The following is a 16261-nucleotide window of genomic DNA, read 5'->3' as shown; positions in this document are numbered from 1 at the left end:
ACATAATATACTAGGAGTTCATACACAAGTGCATCAATCTCTAGTATATTATGCTAGAACTTTCTGTGTTGCAGCAAAATAATGGCTATTTTTCAATAACTTTGCAAACACTGGCTATTTTTCAATTACCAGTCCAAAAGCTGGCTAGCCCGTGCTATTTTCACCACATTGTCACTTATAACTCACAGTCACTGTAATTCTATGTTTTTCACAGTTTTTTATAGTATATATTATAATAATAAGATGTACAATCTTAGCTTGGGTTACAATATATCCTTTCACATAATAATTGTATATAAAAAAAATAAAAAAATAAGGAATAGAGCTTACACATTATAAAGGTTAACAGGATATCCATCTGTTGGGATGGCAAGTAGGAAAAAAGGGTACAATATCTTTTCTGAAGGAACCTTAGCTTTCCACCTAAAATTTTTAAGTAAATTATGAAGGAAAACAAGAATCAATAATCTTGCAAATTCTTTTCCAGGACACATTCTATGTCCTCCACCAAAAGGAACAGATGTATAAGGAACTAGCTCTCCTTTTCCTTCAAATATTGAAGGATCAAACTTGTTAGGGTTTGGAAAATATTCATCATTCTTCTGTGTTGCTCCAAAACTCAAATATATCTGCAAATTTTGCAGCATACTTATAAGCAAATAATAATAGATGAAATGAGATTTAACATTTTAGTACTCATCACATTATATTTAGTGTTGAACATTTATCTAACAATTAATGCGTAATAAGTATTACTATAAGGTAGGTTACATAATTACAACATATTAAATGGGCGTTTGGACATAAGAATTGTGAAATTTTGAGAAAAAATGATTTTTTTTTTCAAGTGATCAAAATGGTCTTTGAAACTTATAGTTGTGTTAGGACATGAATACAAAATTTGGAGCTGTTTTTGAATTTTGTGAGTGATTTGAAGTGAAAATTTTGAAAAATAACTTTTAAGAGTTTTTCAAATTTTCGAAAAGTTATGAAATTCATCTTCAAGTGAAATTTGAAATTTTCATTGCCAAAAACTGATTCCGAAAAAATGTGAAAATGTTTGGGGAAAAAAGAGATTTTTTTTATGGCCAAACATGCTCTAATATTACTACACGGATGTAGTGTAACATTCTTTACGATTTACATTATGAATACATATAAGTTAAATCATTTGACTATGAGTTAACTTTTGGAGTTATCATTTTGCTTAACATTTTGGAAGACTATCTATTTACATGAAAAAGTCAAAATCCAATTAATGACTTCCAACAAAGGTTTGTTAGAGAGTGTTTTACCTCTTAACGTGGGATTTACGGTACAAATACGAATTTATTAGTCAGGCCCTAATGCATGTACTAGATACCGGATGCACGTAAAAGAAAAAGTACCTTCCATCCTTTCGGTATGACAAAGTCTTCATAAGTAATATCCTCTATGGCTTCTCTGAAAATGCCTTGAACAACTGGTTTGTTTCTTAACACTTCATTCACAAAGCTCCAAGTTTTCCTCATTTTCTGAATATCATCCCAACATAGCACTTTCCTTGGCTTCATCTGCCTTGATATCTCATTTTGCTCTGTCTCATTTTAAGTTTCCAAATATTTAGCATAATAGTTAAGTAGAACATTTTGAGAATACTAGTGTGATATATATGAGGCAGCAAAATACTAAGAATCTCCTTTTCATTTGTCATGACAAAGAGAACAAATCCTTTTAGTAACATTAGATAATATTTTGTGGAAATGGAAGTTTTTCTTTTTTTTAAGGGGAGCCTTGGAGCAACGGTAAAGTGGTCTAAGTGTGACCTATAGGTCCCTGATTCGAGTAGTGGAATCAGCCACTGATGCTTACATCAGGATAGACTGCCTACATCACATCCCTTGGGGTGCGACCCTTCCCCGGACCCTGCGTGAATGCAGGATACTTCGTGCACCGGACTGACCTTTTGGAAGTGTTTTTCTTTTAATAAAGTTATCCCATAGATGACTTGTATATAGTTGGACAAACAATCTAAAGAATGGGCCTTGATAGAACTTCATTCTTATGACCCTAAGTACTTTACTCTAAGTAATAAGGTTTAATTGACTTATATTCACTATAACAGTGTAGATTTTTTACACGATCAATGTACTTTAACCAATTAATGCTTATGATCATCATGTAGATTTACCGGTAACTAAATACATAATCGGATGACCTGATGTGTAAATATTTTTATATTATCAGTGCTTTGAACATAAAATCTTAATAATACGAATATAATAAATTGAATTCGAAAAAAGAAGTACCTTCTATTATTTCATTGAAGAACTGAGGCTTCTCTTGAAGGTATTTCATAGTCAAAGTAATAGTTGTAGCAGTAGTATCATAACTACCAATAATAAATCCAAAAACCTTATCACTTATTTCAACTTCAGTCATATACTTTCCATCTCCATCTTGTTCATCTAACAATTGAGTTAACACATCAACCTTTGGAAAATTTGGATTTTCTAGCAATTCTTCTCTTCTTTGTTCAATAATAGCCTTCATTTCTTTCCTTAATTCAATCCCAGCTTTCATTGCTTTGTAAAATGTTGTGCCAGGAAAATTTATGTCCATTGCCAAAAGACCTTGCGTAAAAATCTTGAATTTCTCGTAAAAATTCAAGATTTTATCTGAATCTTCGATCCCCGTAAATGCTCTGATAGAAAGGGAGAAAGTGAATAACTTCACTAAATCATACACAATCACTTCATTTTTACCTTTCCAATGATTTTCCAAGTGAAAATGTGACATATTGTCCATAGTACTAATAAGTTTATCAACATTTTTTGAGTTAAGAAAATAGCTAATGACATTTTGTGCTCTTTTTGTGTCATGTTCTATAGGTACAAATGATGTAGAAGGGAATAGTTTTTGGACAGAAGGAGGTCTATAACCAATAAGAAGTTTATTTCCATTGGTAAATATGAATTTATTAGCTGCTGGACCTGAAAATACAGCCACATTTTGGCCAAGTAATGAGGTTTTAAAGACATTGGAATTGTATTTGTTGGTTCTTTTTTGAACAAATTCATGGACTAATCCATAGTAAAGTGATATAAGGAATTGGATTGTTTCTCCAATAATTGGCCAACCAAAAGTCCCTGGAGCTAAAGGGATTTTTTCTTTAGGTTTGGCAAAGAAATATTTGAACAAAAAATTGATGATAATAGCAAGTGTTATTGCAAAAGAGAGGAGAAAAAGTTCCATTTTGTGTATCAAATAAATAATATGCAAGATTGTAAATAGGACATATCACTCTACCATATATATAAGGGACAATAGCATTCTTGGTCCCTCTGTTATAATAAATTTTAATTTCAGTCCTTGTTATATATGATTAAGCACAATTAACCTTCAATTAATAGAAATGTGTGTTTTTGGTCCTTTTATGTAGGAAATATGTTATATTAGACTATTTTTAGAACTGCATTACCCGCAAATATGGAGTAATAATACATACTCTACTCAATATAACACATCGTGATTATGTGTAACGACGACAAAAACAACAACAAACGCAGCTTATTCTCATACGTAAAGTCTGGGGAGGGTAGTGTGTACGCAGCCTTACCCCTATCCTATAAAAACAGAAATGTTGTTTCCGATAGACATCGTAATTATGTGTAACGATTTGTAAAGTTGTGAAGATTAAAAAAAATAGATTGATAAATAGTGGCACATTTCAATTAATTGAAGGTTAAATATTTTTAATCAAGATATCACAAGGACCAAAATCATAATTTGTTGACATTTGAGGGACTAAAATCTCAAATTTTCCAATATATAATACTACACCGCAGCATTCCAAATTCAGCGTGAGGAAAAAGAAAATTCACCGGGTGGAAAGTTGACTGATTCTTCATTTCTTGTTCTAAACGTTAGAAGTTGAATTTTAGGCTCCGTCACATATGGATGTTAAAAATATATAGTATAAAAAATGTATTTCGCCAATGTACATAAACTCAATCCCAATACAAATTTGTACAATTTTTTCTCATCTAAATTTCCTAAATTATACATTCTTCGATTGGAATGAGAGCTTTGGAGCAGCATTAAAGTTGTCTCCGTAAGATTTATAAATCATAGGTTCAATCTATTGAATTAATCATTGATTCTCTCATCGGAGTAGGCAGTATGCATTATAACCCCTTAAGTTGTGGTCCTTCCCCGAGCCTTACGTGATGCGGGTATATCTTGTGCACCAAAATACTTTTGTTTTTATAATTTCTTCAACCAAGAACGTAGGAGGAGACATATTGCTGTCTAGTTAATAATACTGCATCCTTCTCAAATTATCAGTCGTGTTTCTTTTTTACACGCCTTTTTTTAGTATTTTACCCTTATTTATATTTTAAGATATAATTTCTATTCATTTAATATTTATTCATAATTGAGGTATATGAAGTCTTCAAGAACAATTAATATTAAAGGTTATATAGGAAAAAAGTAATTAATTTAGTCTTGATTTTCTAAAATGACAAATAATTTGAGACAACCATTTTTGAAAATCACGACGAATAGTGAGTAAACTTTTCTTGAGATATTGATTTCTTCAAACACTTGATATTTTACCTTTGGAGTACCGTGTGTTGGTGAAGGCAAAAATTAAATATCGCGTTGTTGATACGTTAAATGGTAGTAGTAACTTGTTGAATCCAATGTTTTGAAAGGCGGGGACGTGAGGCAAGGCGTTTTACCTCTGACGAGGCGAGGCGTAAGCCCTAAGACATGGGGAGTAAGTCCCACATATCTTTAAATTTTACTAGTTTCAAGAATTCTAAGATATAAAATAAAAAATAGTTATAAAAATTACATTAAAATCACAAAATTATAACAACTAATCTATTTAAAATACTTATAAATTATAATTCGACTATGATTAATACGAAAAGTATGACATATATCATAATATGCAAATTAGCTGCAACAACGTTACAACTCAAACATCAAAAGTAATGTATTCGATACGAAATCTTATATGTATCTCTTAATGAGTAATGAATCTTGAAAGAATTTCGATATTATAATTTGATATTTTTTTAAATATACTCCTTTTATTTAATATGCTTTCTATTTGAAAGCATATTAAAGAGAATTTATATAAAAATATAATTCACAATTTAAATTTCAACAAGTTAATAAAGTGACACATAATTCACTAAACTATACCATGATAATTAATTATTTGTAAATAGTTGCGCTAGCTAATACCGAGCTATTAAATTAATAAGTATTGTATCTCGTAAACGTGAAAAAATAATAGTTAGAAAAATAATTATAAAAAAAATTATGAACTATTATATAATAAAGACATAACAAAAGTAAATAAATAAATACTTTCTAAATGAAAGATTTATTTAAAATTTACTATCATAGCAGTCTTAGTGGATAATGCGCAATAATTTTTATTTTAATTATGGCATAAAATACTCTCAACTAATGATTTATGATTAAGAAAAAAAATAATTTTGAATAGTCAACGATTTATTAAGAAAATTTGAGGATTTACAAGGTTAGTTACACATATTTGCATAAAGTTCTATTAGGCAAGCTTAGTACACTGGGCGTTGGGCGACGTCCGAGACGTAAATCTCACGGAACTAAGCATCACACATAAGTCCAAGGGCGTTTTACGAGTGCTTCGCCCCAGGGCGAGCCCCAATTCTGCCTTTTAAAACAGAGGTTGAATCCCGAGACCAGTTCATTTAATCAATTTTTTAGTCCCACATGCTATTAATTATCTATTGCTTTAAACGGGATAAAATTATATTATTTGTCTTTTAAAATTTTTATATGCACCGTAAGGAAAAATTTAATCTTGATGATAAAAGTGTTTGTCTAAAATACGCAGCATATCTTCTTAAATTTAATATTTTTTGGTAATTAAATTTTTTATTACCAACTAGAAGTATTTACAGCTCAAAAGAGAAAGCAAAATAAGCAGGCAAAAACTTATCAACAATCACCCTTACAAGTAGAGGCAAATCTATATATGACAAAGAATGGCCAAATATACTTTGTATAAGATAAAATTATTACTTCTACTTTCATTAATAAAAAATAGACTTTAAACGCTTTGAATAACACACTTTGCAAAAAATTAATTATTGAATTTTCCGGCTTCGCCATCGCTTATAAGGCTACAACTCCTAAAATATCTACAATTAATCTAACTAAGATAGGAATTCAAATACTGCAACTTCCTAGCTAGTCTAGGCTTCAAGCTTCATCAATAAGATTGACTATACAATAACAATTCTAGAAAGTTTTTTTCGTGTTTAAAATTTATTTACATGTTAAAGATCGAATCTAAGACGTAGCCAGGAGAGAGAGAGAGTCTCGTTTCAAAAATTCTTCGATAGTGCGAAGATTTTATGCGTATACACACCGAGACTAATTTTTGCTATCAACTCTTTGATCAATGAAACCTACTAACATATTGAATGAAAATATTGTGCTGAAATTTTTCTAAAAAATTCCAACTCAAAAGTAGCAAAACAAGAAATAACTTTCTTGTAATAGTAATTCTTCTTAAGAATTACTACCGCAAAAGACTGTCCATAAAGTCCAATTCCAATTTCCTATTGAAGTTGTCAAACGCGTCCTTTGTGGACGTTCATGTTAAGTCCAAGTCCAAATTGGATTACTTTTCCCACAAGTCCATTCATGGACTTTTATCTCCAATTACAAATTGCTAAGAATAAATTAATATTAATTGATATTATATATATTACATATATATTTCAACCAAGAGAAATAATTTAATTTTATATCCCAAATAGAAAACTTAATTTGTTCACAATACTAATTTTATTCTTTGTGCTAGCAAAAAATATAATAATATTTTATTTGGACTAATAACTAAATTTATTTGACTAATCAAATTCTTTAATTTAATTATCAAATAATAAAGTAATTAATCCTTTAGCAAAGATCAAGACACTCGTTAGTGTGCGACTTCATAGGTTCAATACTAAGCAGGTAGTAAATTGACCACATCAATATACTAATCAAGAGTGGTGTCTAGCAATACTCCTTAGCAACTTGATATAATGAAGTATACAATTTACTCTCAAGAATTTGATCAGTACCTAATTCTACAAGTATTTAATTGTACCCAATATCCTTTCAATTATCGTCATAGAGCCATATATGTCTAGTATCAAAACACAATTAAAAACTTGTCAATTACTATGACGATCTCAGGTCAAAGGAAACTCTTACATCACATTTTTCAAGAAAATATCCTATTGACAGTTTATGATAATTCTAACCATTAGGAATTATTCAATGAGTCGGTTCGATGATCATATCTCTATATGCGTCATCTATATATGTAATTTAATTAATGATATCAAGTAATCTTTATCTCATAAAAACGATCACATATATATTGATCTAACCGGATTATGAATGTCCAAATTAATAATCCTACGATCAAGAACATATTTAGATTCAATTAAAAGAAACCTCACTCTCATTATCGTGATCTCCATCACAATGTATGTTGGGTTTAAGCTTGGTTTAGCTTAAAATAGGGGTGAATAGGAAATGGAGGGAAGAATAAAATTTTGATTTTCCCTCCTTTACAAAGGAATATTGTCCCATAGTGGAGGATGAAAGCTCATTTGTTGAGTATATATATGATTACACTTCTTCTAGCTCTTAAAGAGTTGAGAAGAAGGCAAGTCTTGCGCCGTCATCGTCGCTCGCTCGGTGTCGGATTTGGTCAAATAATCTGATTGATTAATTTTTATATCAAATTTATTTGTTAAATATTAATTTTTAATCCAAATCGACCGTTTTTGTAACGGTAATTTAAAGTTACCCTCCGATTTTATTTCCCCGTTTTATTTTTTGTAAATAGCCATTTACATAATAGCCATTTTACGTGAACGGTCACCTTGAAGAGTTGCACCTCTTCATTTAAAACCAACCTGCTGGCTATAAATAGCAGGCCATTCCCTCAGATTTTTCTTACGAAAATTCTGAATTCTCCTCTTCCTTTCTGCGTTGTTTTCTTATAAAACAAACAATGTAAGTGTGATTGCTGCCACCATTTGTGTTCTTTAAAATACTGAGGTTTGAAGTACTGCTATCTCAGTGTGTAATCCATTCTATCATGGGAAGAAATAATCTACAACCTCAGGTACTAGGAGAAAGTTAAGTTACTTAAGAAAATAATGTGAATTCAGTGAGCTCAAATTAATTTCTACTTCTTCTACATTTCTATTTTTAAATTATTTTTCTTCTCCAGAATTATTTTACAAATACAATATACTAATAATGCAAGTCTCAAAATTTAATCAAGAACCTTATCAAGTTAATCAAATTAATAATAGCTTCGATAAAAGAATATAAGACGGCATATATGTTTTATCAAATAATGTCCGCAAAAAAATGTTCAAATTATTAAATATAAAATTAGATCTAAGGCATATCTATTATATTTCTAACAAGAATATCGAGTCGATGCGAAGAGAACACGTAATTACATACATATACTAGACTAGCTAGCATCTATCTATTTTTTTTTTGGAATCTCAGGAAAACCCTTACCCGCTACATTCTTTGCCACAACCACTGCACTTTGGGTGGGCACTCTATGGTGAACACTCTGTGCGCACTGGGTAAACTCCACACTGTGTAATTGTTAGGGTATATACTATTAACCATGCATTTAGACATAGTATATTCTATTAATTGTCATGGTTAAAAGTCTAAGTGGGAGATTGTTGGGATATATCATATTAACCATGAATTTTGGTTTGGATATAGTATTTATTGTGGAACAATTGCTTATTCAATTTTAATAAAATTTTAAATAGATCATATATTCATCTGTGTCTTACTTATATAGCAGATGATTTAGTGTATAGAGTTTAGCTTATATATTAAAGATTAAATCATCGGTTCTTATAAGTATAAAGATCATGTTCACAATCTAATGATGGAATTGGACAAACTATCAAGAATGATTGTAGCACAAGATTAAAGATAATTTATCTTGATTATGGGAATGGTTTAATTCCAACTTCTTGTGCTGGTATATTTTGTATGTATTGAACGGATCAAGTAGAGATAAGTGTTTTATACTGACTTAATAAAATAAACTCTCTAGCTATTAAATGTACTTATAATCTTAATCTTGATATAATTGTTATTAGTTGTGTATATTATTATTGTTTTGATTTATTAAAAGGCGAGATTCTTTCGTGGGTCAATATTCCTGGTAAATTGGACAATAATAATATACATTGGCAAAGTAATAGTTAGTTGATGGAATCCATGTCTCGACCTAGAGATTGATGATACACCTTTATGAAAGCTTATAAATTTTCATGTGTAAACTCTGCAGGTGGATTTTGTATCCATAAGGAGGCAAGGTTGTTACTACATGCTTTTCCTAGGAGAAATTCGCCCACACGAATTTCGCTAAATCCAGGCATTATTCGGGTAACACAACAGAAGACTGTGGAATTGGAGGATGATCTCGTGGACGGTTTCGTTCTTGCTTGGATGTCACGATCCGGATTTCCCAGCCTGGAGTCGTGATGGCGCCTACCCATAGGAGCTAGGCAAGTCGAATATTATAAAATCATTACCCTTTTTATTAAACATTTTCAACAATTTAAAATAATAAGTGATTAAAAAACGGAATAAATTAAATAATCGGAAATGCGGAAGATGAATACTTAATAATTCAACCAAATACTGCTATATAGTTTAAAGTACAATACTACCCAGAATTTGGTGTCACAAGTCACGGACTATCTAAAAATACTACAAATAAGGTCCGAATGAAATTACACAAATCTGTCTCTGAATAAGTAAAAACAGAAAGAGAAGTGATAGGAGGAGACGCCAAGGCCCCCGGATGTCTGCAGGACTATCTCGGGTCGCCTGAGTGGACTGGAGACAACACTATCACTGCGGTCCAAATGCTCCGATATCAGTATCTGCACATAGTGCAGAGTGTAGTATCAGCACAACCGACCCCATGTGCTGGTAAGTGCCTAGCCTAACCTCGGCGAAGTAGTGACGAGGCTAGGACCAGACTACCAAATAAATTTGTGCAGTTAAATCATATACAACGGAAATAAAAGCAGATAATTACAGCTAAAGTTGGGCGGGGGAAAAATGTTACAGGGAGTAACAGATAACAATAGAGAAATGTAAGGAACGCCATAAATCAATTACCAACAAAAGATAAGGAAATAAGAAAAACAAGTACACATGTAATACCATTGCATGCGTGCAACCCAATCCCATTTCATATAGTACCGTTTCAGGCGTGTAACCCGCTCCCATTTCATATAGTACAGTTGCAGGTGTGCAACCCGCTCCCATTTCATGTATTACTGTTGCAAACGTGCAACCCGCTCCCATTTCATGTATTACCGTTGCAGGCGTGCAACCCGCTCCCATTTCATGAATTACCGTTGCAGGCGTGCAATCCGCTCTCATTTCATTTATTAACACCAATCATAAAAGAATCCCGGCAAGGGAGCAATAGTATAACAACAACATCCCAGCAAGGGAATAATAATGTAACAACAACATCCCAGCAAGGGAACAACAATATAATTCTCATATGAAGCACGAATAAACCACAACGGAGTCATAAAAATTACAATGCAAGACTCACGGGCATGCTTCACACCGACGTATAGATACTCGTTACCATGCCTATACATCGTACTCCACAATTAACACGTAGCAAATAAGACACAACTCTTAATCCTTCAAGCTAAGGTTAGACCAAACACTTACCTCGATGCCACAAACACAATTCAAGCCTCAACTATTGCTTTACCTCTTGATTCCACCACCAATTCGCTCGTATCTAGCCACAAGTTACTTAACTATATAAATAAATGCTAAATGAATCAATTCTAATGCATGAAAATATGTTTTCTAAAGGTTTTCCTAAAAAGTCAAAAATCGCCCCCAGGCCCACATGGTCAAAACCCGAGGTTCGAACCAAAACCCGATTACCCATTCCCCCACGAACCCAAATATACAATTTGTTTTGAAATCGGACCTCAAATCGAGGTCCAAATCCCCAAAATTTTAAAAACCTAGGTTCTACCCAAAACACCCAATTTTCTCCATGAAAACCTTTGATTTTGAGTTGAAATCATGAGAAAAGATGTTAAAGATTAATAAAAACAAGTTACAAATGACTTACATCGATTTGGAAGAGTACTTGTCTTTGAAAAATCGCCCTAGAGTGTTTTGGTTTTGAAAGGGTTTGTAAAATGATAAATTTTCGGCTAAGTTATGAATTTGCAGGTCGTAAATATCGCAATTGCGACCAAGGTTCGCAATTGCAAACCCTTCAGCACCTGCTACACTCACATTTGCGACCACTATTCGCAATTGCTGTCACACCCCCCTTTACAAACCTCACTAACTCTCTTAAAATAATAAAAAGATTTGTAAAGCTTGAAAATAATTTTCCAATTAGAACGTGACAAAATTGTGTTCAAAAGGAAATAACTTAGAGTCACCACCTGACATTTGATTTCGGTATGCCAGGTCATCGTTTTTTTTTTGAAAAAAATAATTTTTCCTTTAAAACACTTTGGACTCCAAATTGAGTATGCATCGGAGATTTGGGTAAGAGAGTTCATTTGACTCGGGGAGAAGGTGTTAGGCATTCCCCAAGTCCTGTAACTAGTACGGTTGCGTACTTGATCTAGACGGCTTTTAAAATGTTCGAATTGAGGCAAAGTCACAAAAAAAAAGAAAAATAAACACAAAAGAGGCTCGAGGTCGTCCCCGCCTAAAATAAAGAAAAAAAAATTGAAAATAAAACAAAAATACTACAAGTTCTATTTTTCGGTCTCCGAATACAAATACTACGGGGCATACCCTGGATAAATATATACAAATCCCTCGGGGCATTCTCCGGATAAATTTAATTAAGGGAACGACATCTCGCCACGAAAACTAATAAAAATCCTAAGGCTTGCTTACCCAAGTGTTGACGGCCTAAGCATGTTCCTTCCGATAAATTAGTAAATAGATCTACGTAAGTGAAAAATTTAGAATACTAACAACTGTATTTTATCTCATTCCATAATTTTAGGTCCAATTTTATTTTTAACCGCATCTCCGCAGATTGCTCTTTTAAGTTCAACAACTGACAGTTCCATTTTCCAATTCAAAGTAAGCATACGATTCGTGTAACTAAACGTGCGATTCCAATTCACTCGCAATCAATTCAAGTAGACATACTAGCAGACACATTCAAAATCATAGATAACAAGTCATAAAATCGGATCACCAAGCAAATAGTTAACATTAGAATGAGTAAAGGATTGAACCTTATCGCGCGAAACTTTTCGATTAATCGAGAGAACGCAAGAACATCACCTCGAATCTACCGAATCCAATCACGAAAATACAGCAGCAACAAGATAGAACAAGGACCGCGAACTACACTTCGGACGACAATTTCAGGCGAGGAAGTCGGACTCGCCGACGACCTTTGTTTTGAGGTTATTTTAAGGCTGGATTTTCGGCGGTTTAAGCTGGGATTGCGTGGTTGTTTGAAGGGCAGAATTTATCAGCATTTTTTGGTGCTTTGTTGTTGAGTTTTTGTTGCTTTTTGGACTGATTTTCATCAGCCTTTCATGGAGTTTTGGCTTGGAATTTTCGCTGGGTTTTTGGCTGAAGATAGAGTTGTTCTTGCTTAGTGTGGAGTGCTGATTTTAGGACTGTTTGCTGCTGCGTTTCGGGGCTATTTTTCAGCAGCTCTTCGACTGGATTTTGCAACTGATTTGGGGGGAGAAGTGCTGCGTTTTTGCAGCGGCTTTGAGCTGAAAATTGGTGTTAATCATGGTGAATTTTGCAGCTATTTGGGGAGCTTTAGGGTGGGAAGCTGTGTAACTATGGAGTTTCCATGGTGATTTGGGAAAATGGGAGAGATGGAGTCAAGCTGATACGCGACTGGTTCATTTTTTTAGTTCAAGGAATTGGAAACTTGGTTAAGGTTTCTATAATTGGATATTTTATATGAAGGTGGAAAGGGACGATAACCATCAGATTAGATGGTTATGATTAAATCTTGCACATAAATGGGTCAATGAGTTGGGAAGAATGAGTTAACACCCGCTCCCATTTCATTATATCTTGTGGTAGGCGTACCACCCGCTCCCATTTCATTATATCTTGTGGTAGGCGTACCACCCGCTCCCATTTTATTATATCTTGTGGTAGGCGTACCACCCGCTCCCAATTACAAGCCAACAATAATCACAAGGAATCCTGGCAAGGGAACAAGAGCAATATAACAACTTCCCCGCAAGGGAACAATGATATTTCAACAACATCCCGACAAGGGAACAATACTATCAAAACAAACATCCCGGCAAGGGAACAATAATATCAAACAAACATCCCGACAAAGGAACAATAATATCAAACAACATCCTGGCAAGGGAAAAATGGTGATAATAACATATGAAGCGCAATAAACCACAATAGAGTCATAACAATTTGGGCCTACAAATTTTCTTGTTGGAGAAAGACAAACTCAAAAATCCTACCAAAATATTAATTAAACTTAGTTAAGTAAATAAACAAAATTTTAAAATGAAACTACTTTTTTTGTATTTTTAAATGTTATAACAATAAAGTAAAAAGTAAAGAAAATAGGCTAAAATCATGATAAAATTAAGATACCATGAATAAAAATATACTAATTGATCTTAAACTAAAGATAAAAATATAGAAAAGCGATAAATACGATAAATAAAACTATTTTATGTTTTTTTATGTCTTAGGACTAAAAGTAAAAAGATTAAAATTATATTAAAATAAAGTCAAGTAAATATTTTAAAAATATTAAAATACTAAAACTAAATTTAAAATTTGCGCAGGTCAAAAATTACGTGCTTACAATTGCGAACTCGCATTTGCGACGGAGGAGTCGCATTTGCGTCCAAGAGGGATTTCTGGGCCTCTTCGCATTTGTGATCAGCCCTGCCCAAGCCTTCTCTCACATTTGCGATGGGTTATCCGCATTTGCGATCTCGCATTTGCGAGTCAGGCCTACAGACCTGCAACATACCAGCTAAAAACCTGCAACTTCGTAGGTCCAATTTTCACTCTGAGACTTATCCAAAACTCACTCGAGCCCTCGGGTCTCCAAATCAAACATGCACACCAACCAAAAATATCATACGGACTTGCTTGTGCAATCAAATCATGAAAATAACATGTAAAACTATGAATTAAACCACAAAACTCATCATTTTCATCAAGAACACTTAAAGTTTACTACTCTTCAACCGGAGGTCCAAATCTGATAAAATAAACTTCATTTTTCACCAAATTTCACAGTTATCATTTAAATATTTTAACAAATTTGTACCGAGCTCCGGAACCAAAATACGGGTCCGATACCAATAGTTTCAAATATTATTTCTTTTCTTTATTTCATAAATAATTGAGCAAAACAATTTCTTTCAAAAATTAATTTCTAAGGCTTGGGACCTCAGAATTCATTTCTGGGCATATACCCAAGTCTCATATTTTACTGCGGACCTCCCAGGATCGTCGGAACACAAATCTGGGTCCGTTTGCTCAAAATGTTGACCAAAGTCAACCATAATCAAATTTTAACTCTAGAAATTTCTATTTCTTATATTTTCACATAAAAGCTTTCCGGATATACGTCCGGATCACGCACGCAAATTGAGGTGAGGTAAAAAGGAGGGTTTAAGGCCTCAGAACACTAAATTTGTTTCTAAAATAAGTGATGACCTTTCGGGTCATCACATCGGAGGCTTCTCGCGATCGCGGTCATGCTTCAAGAGATAAGTATTGATTTTATGTTCGATTAAAATTTGTAATTATGTATTGTCTATATTACATCCTGGCTGTTTGATTCCGTTGTCCATATCTGCTTTCCATCAATTGATATCAGAGCCTACTTGCGTCTAATTAGATAACGTGGACGATATCTATGTATGTTCCATTATATACATGAGTCGTGATTGATTTGTTGAGGAATAAAATCAATTTGCCGTCTAAAGTTTTCATACTCGGTGAAATATTGCAAATTATTCTGATCGTAGTTGTGTTAGGGAAATTTTTATGTTCGACGCATATAAATTGTTGCCGTCGTCCCTTTTAATTACGATTACAGCCAATATTTGGTACTTCATGATTCTCTGTGATTCCATAGACAATTTCTAGAAAGAGGCTACTGTTGCCTTTTATTTGGTTGGATCAAGATAAAACAAAAAAAAAGGGCAAGCTACGGATTCCCATTGACAGAGAAGTAATTTGCCAAGTTAGTTTTGTTTAAGTGATTAATCCTTAAAGGCTTTTGATTGATTTTTTGTGGCGGCTGTAGAATGTTGAAAACCAAGAATAATGAAAACAATGTTAAGGTTTCTGGGTGGCGGCTGATTGGTAAAATTGCCTAGTGGGTATCAACCTATTGTTTTCGGTAATTTCAAAATGCCTTTTCTTGTGATTAAGATTTTTAAAATCAAAAAATGATCATTTGTTACGAAACTTTAGGTTTCTGCTTTTGTACAGTGTGAGAAAGAAAAGGATACAAATAAAGTGCTCATATAATTATTCAACAAAGAAAAGATTAAAATGGCTAATAATCAAGAATGTATGATTAATAAATAAGTACCATCAAAGTAGTTTATTTATTGAGAATCATTGAAAATTCTTAAAGTTTTATACATGTGTGATTACGTGAGTACATAGATTGAGAGTTATGATTAATAAATAAAATCTACTAAAATAGTCTATTTATTTGACTCATGAATAAATGCTCAATGTACCATGTGAAAATTAATTGTCCTTGATAAGTTTACGCTAGTAGTAGAGTTTTTATCTACACAAAAGAGGTTTACCTCTTGATACTAGTGACATTAAACTAATTCATGAGAAAAGACATTGAGGTTTTCACCAACTATGATGAAAATTAATATCTTGAATTCTCATGTGTATAAAACGAGAGGACAATTGGATGTAAGAGGCGGTTTTATATACCTTACACAAAAGGAAAGATATAATCAATGTTATGTGCTCATGGAATAATTATAAGGATAATAGAAAGTGTGATCATATTTATTTTAATCCATGACAATGCCTAAAATGGTTATTCTCCGAACTTGGTTATAGATTTGGAGGTCATGTTTTTGACAAACTCCAATTAACCTGAAATTTGGTAGGTCCATCGGAAACGACTTGGCAAAAA

At 32.9% G+C, this 16261-nt stretch overlaps 1 protein-coding gene and 1 long non-coding RNA gene across 2 annotated transcripts; both read right to left on the bottom strand.

Moving 5' to 3' along the window:
• Window positions 1-255: 255 nt before the first annotated feature.
• LOC107776438 (beta-amyrin 28-monooxygenase-like) lies at window positions 256-3251 on the bottom strand. Its single transcript, XM_016596333.2, has 3 exons — window positions 2289-3251; window positions 1389-1576; window positions 256-629 (listed from the first exon to the last, which is right to left on the bottom strand). Exons 1-3 carry the CDS (start codon window positions 3232-3234, stop codon window positions 327-329), a joined length of 1437 nt encoding a protein of 478 aa, XP_016451819.2. The 5' UTR covers window positions 3235-3251; the 3' UTR covers window positions 256-326.
• Window positions 3252-9726: 6475 nt separating this feature from the next.
• Window positions 9727-13061, bottom strand: LOC107776439 (uncharacterized). The gene is made up of 2 exons (XR_001645978.2): window positions 12360-13061; window positions 9727-9986 (listed from the first exon to the last, which is right to left on the bottom strand). It is a non-coding gene; the product is annotated as an uncharacterized LOC107776439 (long non-coding RNA).
• Window positions 13062-16261: the final 3200 nt, after the last annotated feature.

Source organism: Nicotiana tabacum, chromosome 18 (assembly GCF_000715075.1).
Source record: "Nicotiana tabacum cultivar K326 chromosome 18, ASM71507v2, whole genome shotgun sequence".
Classification (NCBI taxonomy): Eukaryota; Viridiplantae; Streptophyta; class Magnoliopsida; order Solanales; family Solanaceae; genus Nicotiana; species Nicotiana tabacum.
The sequence above is the reverse complement of the archived record's forward strand: the minus strand, read 5'-3'. Positions and strand labels throughout refer to the sequence as shown.